Source organism: Mchenga conophoros, linkage group LG17 (assembly GCF_057382185.1).
Source record: "Mchenga conophoros isolate Kocher_MC1m ecotype Shallow Benthic linkage group LG17, M_conophoros_male_GT1.1, whole genome shotgun sequence".
Taxonomy (NCBI): domain Eukaryota; kingdom Metazoa; phylum Chordata; class Actinopteri; order Cichliformes; family Cichlidae; genus Mchenga; species Mchenga conophoros.
The window spans coordinates 15,454,087-15,471,520 of record NC_140542.1 but is presented as its reverse complement, the minus strand read 5'-3'; the positions used below and the strand labels follow the sequence as shown (position 1 = coordinate 15,471,520).

At 42.5% G+C, this 17,434-nt stretch overlaps 1 protein-coding gene across 10 annotated transcripts in view; it reads left to right on the top strand.

Moving 5' to 3' along the window:
* mast2 (microtubule associated serine/threonine kinase 2) overlaps positions 1-16,854 on the top strand; it is a 143,870-nt gene extending 127,016 nt beyond the window's left edge. For 9 of the 10 annotated variants that reach the window (XM_085252926.1, XM_085252928.1, XM_085252925.1 and 6 more), the window contains 13 exons: positions 2,482-2,583; positions 4,200-4,322; positions 4,406-4,515; positions 4,849-5,003; positions 5,451-5,599; positions 5,939-6,118; positions 6,344-6,586; positions 6,813-7,039; positions 8,434-8,556; positions 8,862-8,998; positions 9,652-9,839; positions 10,006-10,556; positions 11,214-16,854. In XM_085252926.1, the coding sequence (XP_085109052.1) occupies positions 2,482-2,583; positions 4,200-4,322; positions 4,406-4,515; positions 4,849-5,003; positions 5,451-5,599; positions 5,939-6,118; positions 6,344-6,586; positions 6,813-7,039; positions 8,434-8,556; positions 8,862-8,998; positions 9,652-9,839; positions 10,006-10,556; positions 11,214-12,761 (3,836 nt within the window). In that variant the 3' untranslated portion in view covers positions 12,762-16,854. The remainder of the gene's footprint in view (positions 1-2,481; positions 2,584-4,199; positions 4,323-4,405; positions 4,516-4,848; positions 5,004-5,450; positions 5,600-5,938; positions 6,119-6,343; positions 6,587-6,812; positions 7,040-8,433; positions 8,557-8,861; positions 8,999-9,651; positions 9,840-10,005; positions 10,557-11,213) is intronic. The other variant, XM_085252927.1, reaches the window with a different exon arrangement.
* The last annotated feature ends 580 nt before the right edge of the window (positions 16,855-17,434 follow it).

Genomic DNA, 17,434 nt, shown 5'->3' with positions numbered 1-17,434 from the left:
GGGAAATTATTTTGGTTACAGTGCTCCAGTACAAACAGTAACAAAGACACACAGTGTATATATATATATATATATATATATATATAGATATATATATATAGATAGATAGATAGATAGATAGATAGATAGGTGGGACCAAGTCATTGTTTTGCAAGTCTCAAGTAAGTCTCAAGTCTTTATCCTCAAGTCAAGTCTCAAGTAATGTCAGGCAAGTCAGAGTCGAGTCTCAAGTCACTGGTGTAAAAGTCCAAGTAAAGTCACAAGTCTGAAACTTTGAATTTCAAGTCCTTTCGAGTCTTTAAAAAAAAAAAAAAAAGCGAAAAAAAGCATGTTGCAGTTATATGCTAAATGTAAATATTAGACCATGTAATTTTAAAATCTGTGTTTTTCTCAACACATGACAAAATAGTGAACTTAGAAAATATACACAAATTGTGAAATTGCACCTCTTTAAAATGCAGCTCAATTAAACCTAGCTCCAAGAATAATTTTCACCGACAGTTCTGAGATAAGCTGCATGTTATTCTTGGATGCGGTTGTAGGACCAGCTTTAAAATCGCATGACAAAAATATCATACACATTAAAAAAAACTGTATCACCAACGTAGCCTGGACAACATTTGCTAGTTAGATGAAGTCAGCTATCTCATCTTAGCATATTTATATGCATATTTATAATTATACGGTTCTTGGAGTGAGTGCATACACTCATGAAGTTTAGTAACTTCCGGTCACTGCAACAAGCCCAGGTACAGTTTACCGACGGATGGGTACAGGCCCTTGAAATGTACCGTGTAGAAAGTAAAGACCATCGTACGTATCATAAGTTTACCAGTCTCACAAATCGTCGTCATAAATACACATTCGTTAACCGTTTATTAATATAACCTTTGAGCTCAACGGTAATTAATTAGTAGTGGAAATAATTTCTGGTAGCATCACAGAAATGTAGCAGTGACAATAATACTGTAGTATGCTGTAATCGTACTGGGCAATTAGTGATACAAAAAACCTGTTTTAAACTGTGAATAAAAGTATGTTTTTGTCAGTGTACCATAATAACAGAAGCGAAACACAATATTGTGTCAGGACAATTCACTATTTATGCACAATAAATAAAGGAGCATAGCGCGACAATTTCTGTTCAGCGCCAGACTTGCTTGTAACCTATATCACCAATTATGTTATGAAAATGACGTATTAACTACAACAGCAGACTGACCTTTGTGTAAATGCTTGGAGCAGACTAACCTGTGAGCTGGAGTGTTCTGGGACGTTATATTTGATCTTTGAATGGCTGCGATCCAGGCCATCCGTCGCCTCTTTGTTACTTCGGAAACTTGGCTCGAACAATTTCTCTTCAACGAGGTAATCCGATAACAACCGATCTCTTTACCCGTCGGCTTCCCGTGGCTGTCATGCGACCGGCTATTGCAGTTAATAATACAACAGCTTCTTGACATTTTTGTGTTTCTTTTTATCGCTGTGTGACTGATTTCAATTGAAAGCCTGCGTGCGCTAGTACCGCTTGCCACGAGTTCCCAGAATCCTTTGCGGTTCTACCCGTGAATGACGTCACATTTTCAATCTCTATATAATATGCGTGTTAAATTTTATATTTGGGGTAAAATATCAAGTCTTTTCAAGTAAACCGGTTCAAGTCCAATTCAAGTCCCAAGTCATTGGTGTAAAAGTCCAAGTCAAGTCACAAGTCTTACAAGATTTTTCAAGTCAAGTCTAAAGTCATAAAATTAATGACTCGAGTCTGACTCGAGTCAAAGTCATGTGACTCGAGTCCACACCTCTGAGATATATATATATATATATATATATATATATATATATATATATATATATATATATATATATATATATATATATATATATATATATATCTCAGAGGTGTGGACTCGAGTCACATGACTCGAGTCAAAGTCATGTGACTCGAGTCCACACCTCTGAGAGAGATATATATATATATATATATATATATATATATATATATATACACACACACACACACACACACACACACACACACACACACACACACACACACACACACACACACACACACACACACACACACACAAAAGTCACTTATTGATAAATAGCTGAATAAGAAAGAAGAGCATGTGCAAAAAGGGTGTAGCTATTGCAGTATACAGTGTGTTAAGTGGAGGAGTTGTACAAAGAGATGTCCTCAGGCAGGAGTGATTTCCTGTGTTGTTCAGTGGTGCTTTTTGGTAATCTCAGTCTCTCACTGAACGTGCTCCTGTGACTGACCAGCGTGTCATGGAGTGGATGGGAGGTATTATCCAACATTGTTGGATAATGTTGGTTGACTGGTAGACAAAAGTCAGACAAAAGTCTGAGAATCGAGGGAATTTGATCTTTGTTTGTTTGTTTGTTCTTTTAAATGAATACAGACTCATTTCAGTAAGATCAAAGTGTCGTGTGCATGTCTTTGTGCTGTGCTAGATGAGATCATCTGGCCTGAGGGGGATGAAGCTCTGCCTCAGGATGCACAGGACCTTATTTCCAAGCTGCTAAGACAAAATCCTCTGGAGAGACTGGGCACAGGTAATGCACTGTAAAGCAAAAGAGTTTTTCAAGAATTAGATAAACATTACCACAAAGAAGTGCTACACTAAGATAAGACAAGACAAAACGTAGAAATGTATGTGACCATAGGAGTGTGCTGGTGTGCCTGTGTGAATTATTTAAACAGATTTTTATTTTGACCTTGGCAGTGTGTCAGTAAAACTGCTTTGGTTGCTGAACCTTCAAAGAAATCAGTAGCGTTGCCTTTGCCGCTGTGTGAAATTGCAATATTGTGTTGGAACCCATTCATCTCAACTCCCTTATCATTTTAGTCATGTAGAAATAACTGTTACTACACAGTCAAAAGTTTGGACACACCTTCTCATGTAATGGTTTTCCTTTGTTTTCACTGCTTTCTACATTGTAGATACAGCCACCACCCTTTGCCACTCTTTGCTTTTTTGACTTTTGTGATGTAGTCACCTGAAATGGTTTTCACTTCACAAGTGTTCCTTGTCAGGGTTCATTTGTAGAATTGAACTACTGTTAGAACTCATATTATGGCAAGAACCAATCAGCTAAGTAAAGAGAAACGACAGTCCATCATCACCAACATCACATCAGATTAGAGGCCAAATAAGCGCCACACAGTTCCAGTAGCAGACACATCTTCACATCAACTGTTCAGAGGAGACTGCCCAGATCAGGCCTTTATGGTCAAATAGCTGCTAAGAAACCACTACTAAGGAAAACCAACAAGCAGAAGAGATTTGTTTGGGCCAAGAAACACAAGGAATGAACATTAGACCAGTGGAAATCTGTGCTTTGGTCTGATGAGGCCAAATTTGAGATCTTTGGTTCCACTCACCGTGTCTTTGAGCGACGCAGAAAAGGTGAACAGATGGTCTCTACATACATGCTTCCCACCGTAAAGCATGCAGGAGGAGGTGTGATGGTGTGGGGGTGCTTTGCTGGCAACACTGTTGGGGATTTATTCAAAATTGAATGGCACAGTGAACCAGCATGGCTACCACAGCATCCTGCAGCAACATCCCATTTCTGTTTAGTTGGACCATCATTTATGTTTTAACAGGACAATGACCCCAAACACACCTCCAGGCTGTGTTAGGGCTATTTACCAAGAAGTAGAGTGATGGAGTGCTGCGCCAGATGGCCCGGTCTCCTCAGTCACCTGACCTAAGCCCAATTGAGATGGTTTAGGATGAGATGGACTGCAGAGTGAAGGCCAAAGGGCCAACAAGTGCTCAGCATCTCTGTGAACTCCTTCAAGACTGTTGGAAAACCATTTCAGGTGACTTCCTCATGAAGCTCATCGAGAGAACGCCAAGTGTGCAAAGCAGTAATCAAAGCAAAGGGAGAAGACGTGTCCAAACTTCTGACTGGTAGTATATAGTGAAAAACTTATTTTGGAATGTAATTCTCTTTCTTCCCATGTTTCAGAGGCCTTTTTGTGTTCCGCATCACTGTCTTTGGCTTTTTTGTAGATGTTCAGTTAGACCCTGTCAGCATGCGTTCTGCTAACTTGTAGGTTGTTCTTTGATGCTTGTGTTCCCCACTCCACCTCCACCCCATCACCTACCCACCATATATATCTCAATCCTTTCTATCTTCTCTTTAATTTTTCAACTCCACAGGAAGTGCCTTTGAGGTGAAGCAGCACCAATTCTTCACAGATCTGGACTGGAACAGCCTGCTAAGACAGAAAGCCGAGTTCATCCCCCAACTGGAGTCAGAGGATGACACCAGTTACTTTGACAGTATGTCTGCCAGTGCCTTACAGAGATTGTTCACTGTTTGAAAGTCATGTAGTCTCGTCACAACCAACATGTGTCTGTCTCAGCTCGTTCTGATCGCTACCACCACGTGGATTCAGAGGAGGAGGACGATACCAATGATGAAGAACACGTGGAGATACGACAATTCTCCTCCTGTTCGCCTCGCTTCAGCAAGGTACACATTGACTCATCCATGTCTTGTACTTTTAAATCAGCTGGATCTTTATTTGGAAGGTTATGCTCAGTAAATAAGCCAAAACCCTCAAATGACAGATATCAGTGAAATAAATGACCTTTTGATAATTTAATATTAGATACTAACATATTTTTGATTGTTTTAGTGTGTTTGAACTGATACACTTGGAGGATATTCTTAATGCCAGGGCAGCTTACCATTTGATCCTGAGGACCATCAAAGATTTTGGCATTGCATATATATTCAGAGTCAGAAAGGATTAAGAGTCTCTGCTCTAAAGATGATGTCTGATGCAGAGAAATGTTTTTATAGGTGTACAGCAGCATGGAACGTTTGTCTCTGCATGAGGAAAAGAGGACACCTCCTCCCACCAAACGCAGCCTCAGTGAGGAGGGAGGAGATCGCATCGACAGCCTGAGTGGACTCAAGTCCAGAGATCGATCTTGGATGGTGGGATCTCCGGAGATGTGAGTTCATTTACAAAAAAGACAACAGATATTTCCGAGCAGACATGTCTGTGCAAATCCACATTGGGTATTTGTGGGTGAGCTGTGGGGTTGTGTGGTCTTGTTGACAAAAACCCGCGTGGGCCCCGGGCCTGCTCATGGTCCATAGCAGTTTTGCCCTTTTGTGGCTCCAGTAGGGAAACCCACACATAAACAATGGGCATACTGTGGGTATGTCCCACTGTCGTCCAGTTGGGCCCCACATTTCATGCCAGTTCTTGCGGCCACAGTAGGCTGTGGGCCATATGTATTTACCCAAATTTCCCCTGCATGCCCCAAGTGAGCATGTTTGCTGGTTTATGTACTTTTTGCTTTATTTCTAGTTAAAAATTATGATGATGATGATGTTTTCAGCTTTATTTAGTAGCTGTTCATGTGTTTGTTCTGTCCTGTCCTTCACCTTTACAGCCTGCGGAAGCGTTTGTCAGTCTCTGAGTCTTCCCACACAGAGAGTGATTCAAGCCCACCCCTGACAGTCAGGAGACGCTGCTGCTCTGCTATCATTGAGATGCCGCGCTTTGCTATCTCTTCAGAGGAGGAAGGAGGCCAAGGGCAAGGTAAAGAAAGGCTAGCTCTGATAAACTGAAATAACCAAATTTCAGGGCAAAACTGTCCTTCAGCACAGTCTACAAACAACTGCCTACAAGTTGTTGCTGAAGTTTTTAATTTTTACCAGTTCCTGCATTTACCTGCCACAAAATCCCCCAGTTTCTTCTGATAAATATGCTGTATCTGTCATGCTCTTTCATGTGCATGTCCAGTACACATAGCACAGCGAGTAGCTTAGCCCAAAAGAAGTTATTCATAAATGTTTTATTTATTTATTTTTAAAAAAAGATGTAATAAGATATAATAAGTTGTAACTTATTTGTGCCTCTAATTTGCTGATTTCTAAGGTGCACTTGGAAGTCGAAAGAGTCCCAGCCTGCTTGGCCCAAATGCAGTCAGGGGCCTGCGATGTGATGAGCTGCCCCTCGCCATCCCAGAGCTTCCAGTGGAAAGAGAGCTGAAGCTCGACGAGTCTCCCACCACACCAAGCTCCACCTCCAGCCAACTGAGCAAAGCCACACTCACTCGTCAGTGTAGTTTAAACACCTTATATACTAAGATAAAAATGTTAATGCTAATAGTACTAATGTGGTTTGTTGTTTTTAGGGGGATTAAATGGGTCACATGAAAAAGTTACAAATGTGAAGATGAATATGAACGAAAAAGATTGTTTCCACATCTTTTAAAGCTTTCAGGTCTGACCTAATTTGCTACTTTTGGTGTTATTCCTCAATTTTCCTATGTGAATACAGCAGGCAGTTCAGGCGATGCATGCGAACGTGCCAACAGCAGTAACGGTGGTGCCAGCGGAGGTGCCAAAGCTGCAGCAGACAGCGACTCTCCCTCCATTCCAAAGGCCATCAGTGACCTGGCAGCTCGTAGGGCTCGCCATCGCATGCTGTCTGGAGATGCAGACAGACACGCAACGACCAGGCCGCTCAACAAGGTCATCAAGTCGGCCTCGGCTACAACGCTGTCGCTGATGATTCCTGCAGGTGCTTTCAAACATTCAAAAAATTAGGTTCTTAAAACCAAAAAGACAACATGAACAGCATTAACTTGGTCATAGTATTTTGAATTATTGTGGACAGCTGCTGTCCTTTGCACTAGAGTAGAATGAATCTGCAACCATGCTACATGAAATCAGGTATAATCTGTCATGTTTTGTTCTTTGTGTGGTTTTTGTGTTTTGTTTTATTTTGTTTTTTTGTTTTTTGAAAGACCATCATGGCGCCTCGCCATTGGCCAGCCCGATGTCTCCCCACTCACTGTCATCCAATCCATCATCACGAGACTCTTCACCAAGCCGGGACCTGTCTCCAGCTGTGACTAATGTCAAACCTGCCATCATCATCCACAGAGCTGGAAAGAAGTATGGCTTTACTCTGAGAGCCATCCGAGTGTACATGGGTGACTCTGACATCTACACTGTACATCACATGGTCTGGGTGAGTGTCGCACCAGATTTAGTAATGATACTGATGATAAGTACCATATGTTTAAAAGAAAAACCAAACTGGTGACAGCAGATAGCTGCCCCTGACTGATTCTGGTCTTCCCTAAGGCTTCTTCCTGTTAAAAGGGAGTTGTTTTCTCCCTGCTGTCACCAGGTTTTTGCTCATTAACTTTTTGTCTGATTGCTGGGCTTTATTTTCAAATACTGCAGGGTCTTGACCTATACCATAAAGTGTGTTAAGACGACTGTTGTTGTAAATTTGTGATATATATTGAGTTAAAAACAGTGGACTATAGGACAAAAGGATAAAGCTAAAGCTACACCGGGTGTATAAAATGTCAGTTAAATACAGAATGTAATGATTTGTAAGACATTGCTTTTAAGGATATGAAGGAAAGTAAACTTGATAAAATACATCAAGTAAAACAAACACATCAGCAGATGAATGGCTACTCATTTTTGAAACTGCCAGCAGGACATTTAAAAATAGTTGTGGCAGGGACACATTTAGGCTTGTTTGGTAATTCTCTCTTTAAGTGAAATTCTGTAAGTGTTTGGAAACTGAGAAGAGCAAATGAAGTTGTTCTGAAAGCTAAATGTTTTCCATTTTCTTACTTGATAGAACATTTCAGGTGTTCAACATTTAGTGCCCCCCTTTATTGTGTTTGTCTTTATAAATGTTTGTAGTCGACAGGTCCGGGCTGCAGGCAGGCCAGTTTTGCATCTGCAGCTTTATTACAATATAGTCATAAAGTCATGTTTGTGTTGATGAAATAAACAAGGTCTTCCTTGAAAGGTAAAATGCATTGCTTCAAAATCTGTATACATTGCGGCGGCCTTCACAGATGTGAGAAACTACCCATCCTATGTGCACTAATGTACCCCAACTGGCTTTCAGCTGCTTGCAGATAACAAGCTTGGTCTGTCTCTGCTACAGGACAGACCAAGTTTTCATTGATGAGAGCTCAGGATAGTTTTGAACTTTTCCTCTTAAATTGGCGTGGGCTCAGAGAAGGTAGCTCCTTTTCTGGATCGTATTTGTTTGTTGTGTGCATAGCAGAGTTTTAACTAACGTTTGTGGATGCAGCTGCTATTTTCACCGAGATATCTGAAAACACAATTTGTATCAGATTTAACAATAAAAAATATTCTTTTTGTTTTAAGCTGTTAAACTATTTGGCCAAACTGTCTTTCATGTGTGGTAGCTCTTTCCCCATTATCACTTTGTTTTAACAGATGTCTGTGAAAGGACTCTGTAATAGTATCACTGTGTTTGCAGGTTTCTTGTTGTTTGACAGAAGGTGGCAGTAATAGTACTTTTTTCGTTCACTTTCTCCCTCCTCTTTTTTTTCCCTTACACTCGTCTAACTCTCTGCTCACTGCCAGCATGTGGAGGAAGGGGGACCGGCCCACGAGGCAGGGCTCAGAGAGGGTGACCTGATCACCCATGTTAATGGGGAGCCGGTCCATGGCCTGGTTCACACAGAGGTAGTGGAGCTTATTCTAAAGGTACGGGATCACAACCTTTTGTACTCACTAAAGTAACTTTTTCAGCGGACAGCAAAAACATCAGTCTTCTCCTTCTGTTTGTGTTCTTTCTGTTTAAATCGATTCTTTGCAAAATAAAGATATGATTCAAGCTGATAAAAATTCTGTGACCTTGCATGTGGTAACAGAATTTTACACCTTGCATGTGTATGAGTTGAGAAGTCAGACCTTTCGATTTCTCAGCTCATACACACAACTTTAAATGTTTTGTAAAGATATCTTTTTCTGAAAGTAAGAAATGTTTCTATTGCTTGGTCGTCACTCAGAGTGGTGCCAAAGTGTCCATCTCTGCAACCCCGTTTGAGAACACGTCCATCAAAGTCGGCCCTGCTCGAAAGACTACCCACAAATCCAAGATGGCAAGACGAAATAAGAAAACCAAGAACAAGGAGGGACAGGACAGGTGGGAAATATACACACACAAGTCGAGCAATAACAAGCGTGCTTGTGCAAAGAATTCTTGAACAATCTTGTTGGACAGTTGGACTTGTTTCAGTTTGTTGAAAACATTTCACCTCTGATCCAAGAGGATCAGAGGTGATCTTTGGTTTAAAAACAGTCCCAGAACAGGGATGTTGCGACAATGACAGTGGGACTCTTCACCTTTTGCCCTTTGATCAGTGGTTGTTGATCAATGGTCGTGACAATTTGCATATTAATGATCAATGAACTGACCTCACAGCCCATTGTTCGTCAGTGGTGCTAGTTTCAGTCATTGTGCAAATGTACTGTTTATAAGATTGGGGAAACCTGCAGTCTGCTGAGACTGAAGAAGTCACTTGGATGAGTGACAAAATGTTTCTCCCACTGAAAACACTACGTCCAGATGAGCAGAATCCACCTTTTGGAATTTACTTACCAGGATGATCCAGCATGGATCAATGCTTCTTACCTTTTGCTTTTTTATAACTAAAAATCAGGTTGGATGAGAGTTTAAATGTCTTCAAACATAAAGAAGTCCACTTACCTCCTCTTTAAGCTCCTAAGACCATGACTTTTATGACTGAGAACCTACACAGACAGTTCTTGATCAATTAATTGTTTCACCTCCCACAGTAAGAAGAGGACATCTCTTTTCCGGAAAATCACCAAACAGGCATCTCTCCTCCACACTAGCCGCAGTCTGTCCTCTTTAAACCGCTCACTGTCATCAGGGGAAAGTGGCCCCGGCTCACCAACACACAATCTGTCACCTCGGAGCCCAACACAGGGCTACAGGTCCACGCCAGACTCCACGCATTCAGGTGAGACACACATTTGGATAGTTTTTTGTTTTTTGTTTTTAAATCTGTGTGTGTATGTCTGTTTTTTGTTTTGTTTTTTTACATGTGCAAAACACACATTCAAAATAAAACGAATCATATTTGGTATATCTCCGCTACATTATTGTTCTTCCTTTATACCCCACAGTGGGTGGGAACTCTTCCCAGAGCAGTTCACCCAGCTCGAGCGTCCCAAACTCTCCAGCAAGCTCCGGCCACATTCGACCCAGCTCCTTACATGGACTTGCACCAAAGCTCCAGCGCCAGTACCGCTCCCCTCGGCGCAAGTCAGCTGGCAACATTCCCCTCTCCCCTCTGGCCCGTACACCTTCTCCCACCCCTCAGAGCAGCTCTCCTCAGCGCTCTCCTTCACCACTCTCCAGCCACACTCTTGGCCAGTCTGCCATGGGTCAGTCATTCCCTGTGAAGCTCCACTCCTCTCCTCCTCTGGTGAGGCAGATATCCAGACCCAAGAGTGCAGAGCCTCCACGTTCTCCGCTCCTCAAGAGGGTGCAGTCAGCTGAGAAACTAGCAGCCTCTCTCACTAACTCTCCTTCATCTTCGGGCATGGCAGCAGCAGCAGAAAAGAAGCTGGCAGTTGGAGCAGCTGTGGGGAGCCGTAAACACAGCCTGGACATCTCGCATTCTGAGTTTAAGAAGGAGATTCTGCAGAGGGAGCCGAGCTTACAGAGCCTCCAGGTAGATACTGCCTTCACACAAAGTTGGGTCTAACACATAATCAACAAAATAATCATAATAATGAGAGTTTGTTTAGGACATGCAAGTATTATGGTTCTTACATTTGGAAATACATCTGTTGTGGGGGAGATAAAAAGTTTTTATTTTGATATAACAAATAGGCAATGAGATCCAAAATGTAAAGAAGAAGTCTTCGTGTGTGTGTGTGTGTGTGTGTGTGTGTGTGTGTGTGTGTGTGTGTAGGACTTATTGTTCCCAAATGGTAACTAAGTTAAAGCTAAAATAAAATGTGTGTAGACTGGTGATGAAATGTTGTAGCTCTACTGAGCTTTGCTTCTTCTGTGGGGTTTCAGATGACTTTTTTTTCTTAGACACAAGCAGAGAAAGTTTTATTGCAGAGTTTGTATTATATACCAGCACAGTCAAGCCCGTAACCTAGTTTAGCTTTCCCCAAAACACATTATTGTTGAACACAGCACATTGCAGAAATCGATTAAATTCTAACAGTGGAATCCACAACACTGTCAGTTTTTAGCTTCCCAGACAGCAGATCTCAGGATAGGTAACGGTTCTCTTCACTGTGCAAAGAGTGGGATTTTCAGAATGGTGAGTGCTTTAACAAGGATATTCTGTGTCTGTTTGCTTATTGACCACTAGGAGTCATCCAGCGAGGGTCTGCTGTCTTCAGCAGGACGCGGCGTGGAGAAAGGCAGTCTGCACAAACACTCTTCTTCATCCAGGAAGTTAGGGCGGCAGGAAGGAGATGGCACACTCGGTGTGGTGTCTGGCTCGCTGGGTCTGTCAGCAGGGAAGAGCAAGCTGAAGGACAAACTGTCAGCCATCAGGCAAGACAGAGCTGAGCGAAGAGAGTCTCTGCAGAAGCAAGATGCCATCCATGAGGTGGATTCATCTGAGGATGAGACAGACGAAGGCTCAGAGGACAGCCAGGATGGACGCAGGGGGAATATGTCCACTCCACCTCCTCTTCTGAGACCCACCACTGTGAGAACAGGTCCTGGAGGCACGCTGCCATCCCTTTGCCTCTCCCCCTGCACTCCTCATGCTACATTCAGTCATACAGGGCCCTCTCAGGTAGGCAGACCCAGCCACTCGCACACTTTACCACCTGTTGCAGAGACTAAGCCCAGTCAGACTCCCTGCTCTCAAGGGTCAACAGATGGAAGCTTGGCCTCGTCCACAGAGGACGATGCAAGACGAGAGAGGAAGGTTCTAGAGCCCAGCAGTACAACAAATACCATTCAGGGTCCCCTTCCTTTTTCCACACCAGGCAGTGCATTCATCTCAGTTAGCAAGGACACTTTTATTAAGCCAGCTCCTCCAAAAGACTCAAAGACTGTCATGGGAAAGACTGTACCATCAGAACCCAGAGCAGATGGCCAAATGATCGACAGATCCAGAATCACCACTCCCTGTACAGAGAGCTCCACAGGTACTCCAAAGACCACAGACTCCAAGACCACCACAAGTACTGCAGAGTGCCAAACCACTGACACCCGCGATACTGCTCGCACTTCTTGCTCATCTCCAGGCATCCCTAAGGAGAAGAAGGAGGCTGACAATCGGAGACTGTGTGCAGCTGCTGCTGCTGCAAGTCTCTGCACCTCACCTTCATCCTCTTCCAGCTCTAATTCAAGTTCAGGATCCCCAGTTCCCCCTTCTGAAAGTGGGGTTGACAAAGTTGTGTCCCAGCTCGCAACAGTAGCTAAAAGTGTTCTGGGTCCAGTCAAATTCAACACCAAGGAGCAGAAACCATCCAGAGGTGGCGCCTCAGAAGTCCCACCTGCTGACCCTGTCCCTTTCCCCTCCAAACAGGTCCCGACCCTTCAGTCACCTCAACTCTCCCCAAACAGGCAGAAAACTCAATGCGTTGCTTCACCAACCACCACCAACCACATGAGACCAGCCAAATTGACCACCCCAGCTTCTCACCCTCGATCCTGCACAGATGTTCCAGAAAGGCATGCATCAGAGTCTGCAGGCAGAGACAACACTGCCACCTCTGCATTTGCACAGAGGTTCGGTACAACAGCAGCAGCAGCAGCAGCAGCAGCTCAGTCCACTCTTAGCACAGCCCCACCCACTTCTGCAGCAACTGAGCCTCAGCGCAAGAGGTCAGACCCCCAGACGACGACAGCTACCACTGCTGCCTCGCAACAAGACAAAGCAACCAGCAAGAAGACGTAGCAGCAAACCTACCACAGTACCAGAATAAAACATAAAGATCACAGGGCTCAGTGTTGGCTCCAAGTTTTAAAACTTTGAAAAACTGCATGTTCGGGGAAAAAACACATTTACAACATCACACTAATCAGAAAGCAAAGTAAACGCACAGCAGGAGAGCTGAGAAGCAGAGCCAGATGTGATAGTCCCAGCTTTAATCCAGCTGTTCTGTGCTCTTTATGATTATCTTATGTTCATGTGAGTTCTTGCTTGACAGAATATGATGAGGAGTTTGGGGGTCTTTGCTTTTCTGCAAACATATAAGGGGCTAGAAACACAGTACTGCTCAGCAGTCCAAGGAGACACTACTTTAAAAAGTACACACACACACACGCGCACAGCTTTTCCACTCCTCTTGTGCTGCCTCATTATCTCACCTTGATGTCGAGCAGAGCCTCCACACATGTTCCTCGAAGAGATCAGGACGTGCCTTACTTAACGCACTCCTCTTTCTCCCTCTTTTCTATTCCTATTCACATCCCTCCTTTCTGAGCATCCACTTATGATTGACAGAAAGTTGTATCTGAGCAATAAAGTGCAACATTATATTTAGTAAACTGTTTAAATGCATTATAGAATTGTTAGTAAGAGTCAAGCATCGTCATTGTACATGCAGCACCCAGCGAAATAGGCCAAATTCTGCTCTCACTGTGCTCCCTGTTGATCCAACACTGTCGGTCTTCAGGACCCTCTGGGTCTGCTTCACCCTTTGCAGCCGACTGAACGTCTCTGAAACTTTTATTCTGTTATTGCACAGCAAACTGTGCACCTGCTGGACATTTTGCAGAGTTCATCGTTTTCCTGGATTATCCTCTGTTCCCAGTGTTTTTAATAGTTTTATTTCTATCATGCGCGGCTAAGTTTTTTAGTTTGTTTTTGTTGTTTTTTTAACTTTAAAACTGCTTAAAATAAGAGCATCTAATAAATAAAATGAAAACTTGCAGTGGTTTTTGCTGACTTTCTGACACGGCTGTTGTACAGCAGCGTTGGCTCGCACTGAGTGAAGTATCGGAGGAACAGGACAGGAATGCGGCCAAGTCAGTGTCTCTTCAGTGTTTGAACTAATCATTTTCACATAGTCTAAGCCCTGAAATGTCCTGATTTCCAGCAGATGGAAACTAGCACATTTAGGGTGAAGTACAGGATTTGTACAAATACTGAAATATTGTCTCTCCCCTCTTGTTTTACCAGATATATTCATCCATACATTGTGTCAGTTTTAGATGATTACCTTTTCAATACATGTATTCTTTACAAGGATTGTGCCGTACTCATAATTTGTTGCAGGTTTTCCGATGTCCTTTAACTGTCTTGACCCCATAATCAGTGTTTGAGTATTTTATATGATGTGGGATCAGGTTTTAGGAATGGGGAAACCCTGGACACTGCTATTTATAGATGTCAGCGGCTGTCCCATTAGGCCCTTGCTCTTTCAAAATGGACAGTGGATCTCACCCATTGTGGTATAACTGTGATCCTCCAGCTCCATTTTTATTTTTCTGTTCTGTGCAAAGAAACAGGGAGACAGATTTAGTGAGTGGTCCTGGTGGTGAGATAGGATTGTAGATTGCCGCTGTACGGCACTGCAGATGCAAAGGATTTGATCACGTGCCTGACTTTTATTGACTCAGTCGTCTACAAAAACCTAATTTAGTTATACCAGAATTCAATTAAAGCAGAAACGCTCAGATGCACCATTTAAAACAAAAGAATTCCAGTGGATGTAAAGTAACATGACCAGTTTTCACCTGAAACCCTGCTCTGCTGGGTCTCCATTCAGTTATTTTTGGCCCCCGTCTGCCTCTGAAGGCTGCACTGCTTTTATTTGGTATCAGGACCAACTCGCTGTGTTCATCCTGTAAAGTTTTCTTTCTGTATGACACGAGTAGGAATCTGTGCATGATCGTCTGTGTAGAATATTTCAAAGTATGTTGTGTTTTATACACTGTTTGCGTGGGTGTGTGTCCAGAATTCCCTGCAGCCTACCCGTGTATGTGTGCTGGGCTGTCGACATGTCTGTGTCAGTCATGAGGCTCTGCACGAAGCGTTGATCTCGCATGATTGGGAAGAAAGGCAAACTGTCACTGAAAGGAGAGCCGGTCTGGATGTTTGACCACTGATTCTGAGAGCTACTACTGTTTTTGCAGGTGAAAGCAAAAACTGCACTTAGCTTGTTTAATTCAGTGATTTCAGTGTTTTTTTGTTTTTGATTTACACTTTAATGACGAACTGATTTGATCCTTAGTAATTTTAGTTTGATCTTTCAAAGTGAGCTCAAAGCACACAAAGCCCAACCCACAGGATGGCCTCTTCTCATGTGTTTAAAGTGTTTTGTGTCTGGTGTGGAGCTTGTTTCACTGCAGGGGGAGCAGCAGAGTTCATTCGTTTCAGTTTGCATATTAAGGACACTGTAAAAGTGACTTTGACAGTGACTGTGGTAATCTGTATTATGTTTACATGTTGATTATGTTTGTTTGTGTATATGTGTTGGGGGGTGGGAGTGTCAATGGAACTTCTAACAGGCTAGGATGATTATCAGCAAGGTGAGCATAATGTGATAGGTTCATATTGTGTCATGTGACGAAGAGTTTGCAAATGATGGCGATTCAGCACATTTCTCTGCTGTCTGTGGGTTTGTCTGTGGAACGCATCAGTGGCACGGAGCCGTTCCCCTCTGAGGATCAGAGCGCTCTGGCCGATCTGACGAGAGTCGGGGAGTTAATAACTTTTTGTACATCATCAAACTTGAACAGTTTAGTGTCAATGAGATTATCCGACCATACTGGATGTTGTTTATACACACAGTCCAAACCTTTTGGTTCTTTCTGTTGCATTATCAAGATAATGGTGTTGGGAGAGAGAATAGCCTGGAGCAGAAATCATTCTGTGGGCAGATTTTTAACCACTGATTAATTTTTAGAGCAAGTGAGCACGTGATTGTAAGCATGTGTAAAGATTTGAGCCCAAAAACTGTTCTGTCTGTGGACTGAAGCAAGAAACGAGTAGTTGGATTTATTTTAACTGTGTTCTCAGTTTTGGATTTTTCTGTTTACAGAAAAACTGGAACTAGAGTAGAGTCCGTTTCAACAGCATGTTTTCATGTATCCTTATTAAAAATCTACGTTATATATCAACTAACAAATGGTGACCAATATCAGTCAAATGTGAGTACTGCCGCCTCACAAATCTGCAAAAACGGTCTTTGGCAAAGACTGTATTCCAATTCCAATTAACAAACTTACGTGGATTTGACCTCATGGGTCATCTGAAAGCTAGCATTCACCAATAGGCATCAAAGTGAGGTTGGTGCTGGCAAGGAGCAAGCTCATTTTGCTATGATTGCAAACACAAATGTTGTAGTTTCATCACTTGTAAACCCCCACAGATGATAACCGTGTTGAGATTCCAGACCACAAAATATAAGTGTGCTCTACAACTTCTGTTCTCATGCGGCAGTTTTGTTCTCGATTGACCTCCACAGATCGAACTGAGTATACTGACCTGCTTATGGTGTCCCACGCTTCGTCCCAAGTCCTGGGATCGATTAACAAATGGAATTATGATTTAGTCACTGAAGATCTTCCCTACGCTTCTGACTCACAAGCATCACAAGGATCGACGAGCTTTTACTGTGAGGCATATAGATGATTTAAACATGTGACTGTGGGTATGATGAGGTACGAGGAGAAGCGTTATTATTACCACTGAACCACCACGTCATGAGATTCAGTGCTGTTTCAACGTACATCCGTTAAACTGATATTAAGGGATTGTGTTGGCTCTGTAAAGCAAGAAAAATACTTTTATTGCCTTGAGTCTTGTAGACAAGAGCAGTATCTCCACGCTTTGTGTTGTCTTGTAGGAGTGATGAAGATGAGAAAGAAGATTTAGCTGTGTATTGTAAAAGCTTCAGAAAAGGTTTAAGAGGGAGAGATGGGGGGAAAAAACATTGCTAGAATAAAAACCAGTGCAATATCTTTTTATTTTTTATTGTGGTAAAAGCATGTTGTTGTCAATGTTACCTTGCAACAGTAATAAAGTTTCTTTTCATACTCTACGCTTGCGTTGTGCACTGATTGATTGTGTTTTTACAATTTGCTCTCTTTTATGTGGTGCATCACGCTTTTTACATTAAGGCAGATTTTTAGGGAGAGTTCTTCCACTGAACACATAAAGTCACATCCAATAAATGACAACTGACCCCAGGTTTAAACAATGCCTCAAGCTGCTGACAACAGCTACACTGCAAAAAGGTCTCTTAAGTTATTTTGTGGCTGAGTCCTCGGAAGAAAATTCCTTTTTTGTGTTTGTTAAATGAAATCATTTAACTTGTTTTCTAACAAATTTCACTAAATTGCTGATTACTTTTAGAAACAAAAGGGAAAAAAATAGGTGGGTAATGTCATTGATCTTGAACTTGTATAACATTCAAACCACTGACAGGTGAAGTGAATGAGATTGATTGTCTGGTGCCAAGAGATGGAATTCATTAGACAGCAAGTGAAGAGTCAGTTCCTGAAGTTTGGAAGTAATGGGCAGTAAGTAATGAAGGGCCTGACTTTACTGTGATGACCTGGACAACAGAAACCTGAGGCTTCAAAATGTTAACAAGCCAACTGATGATGTCATGGCCACTT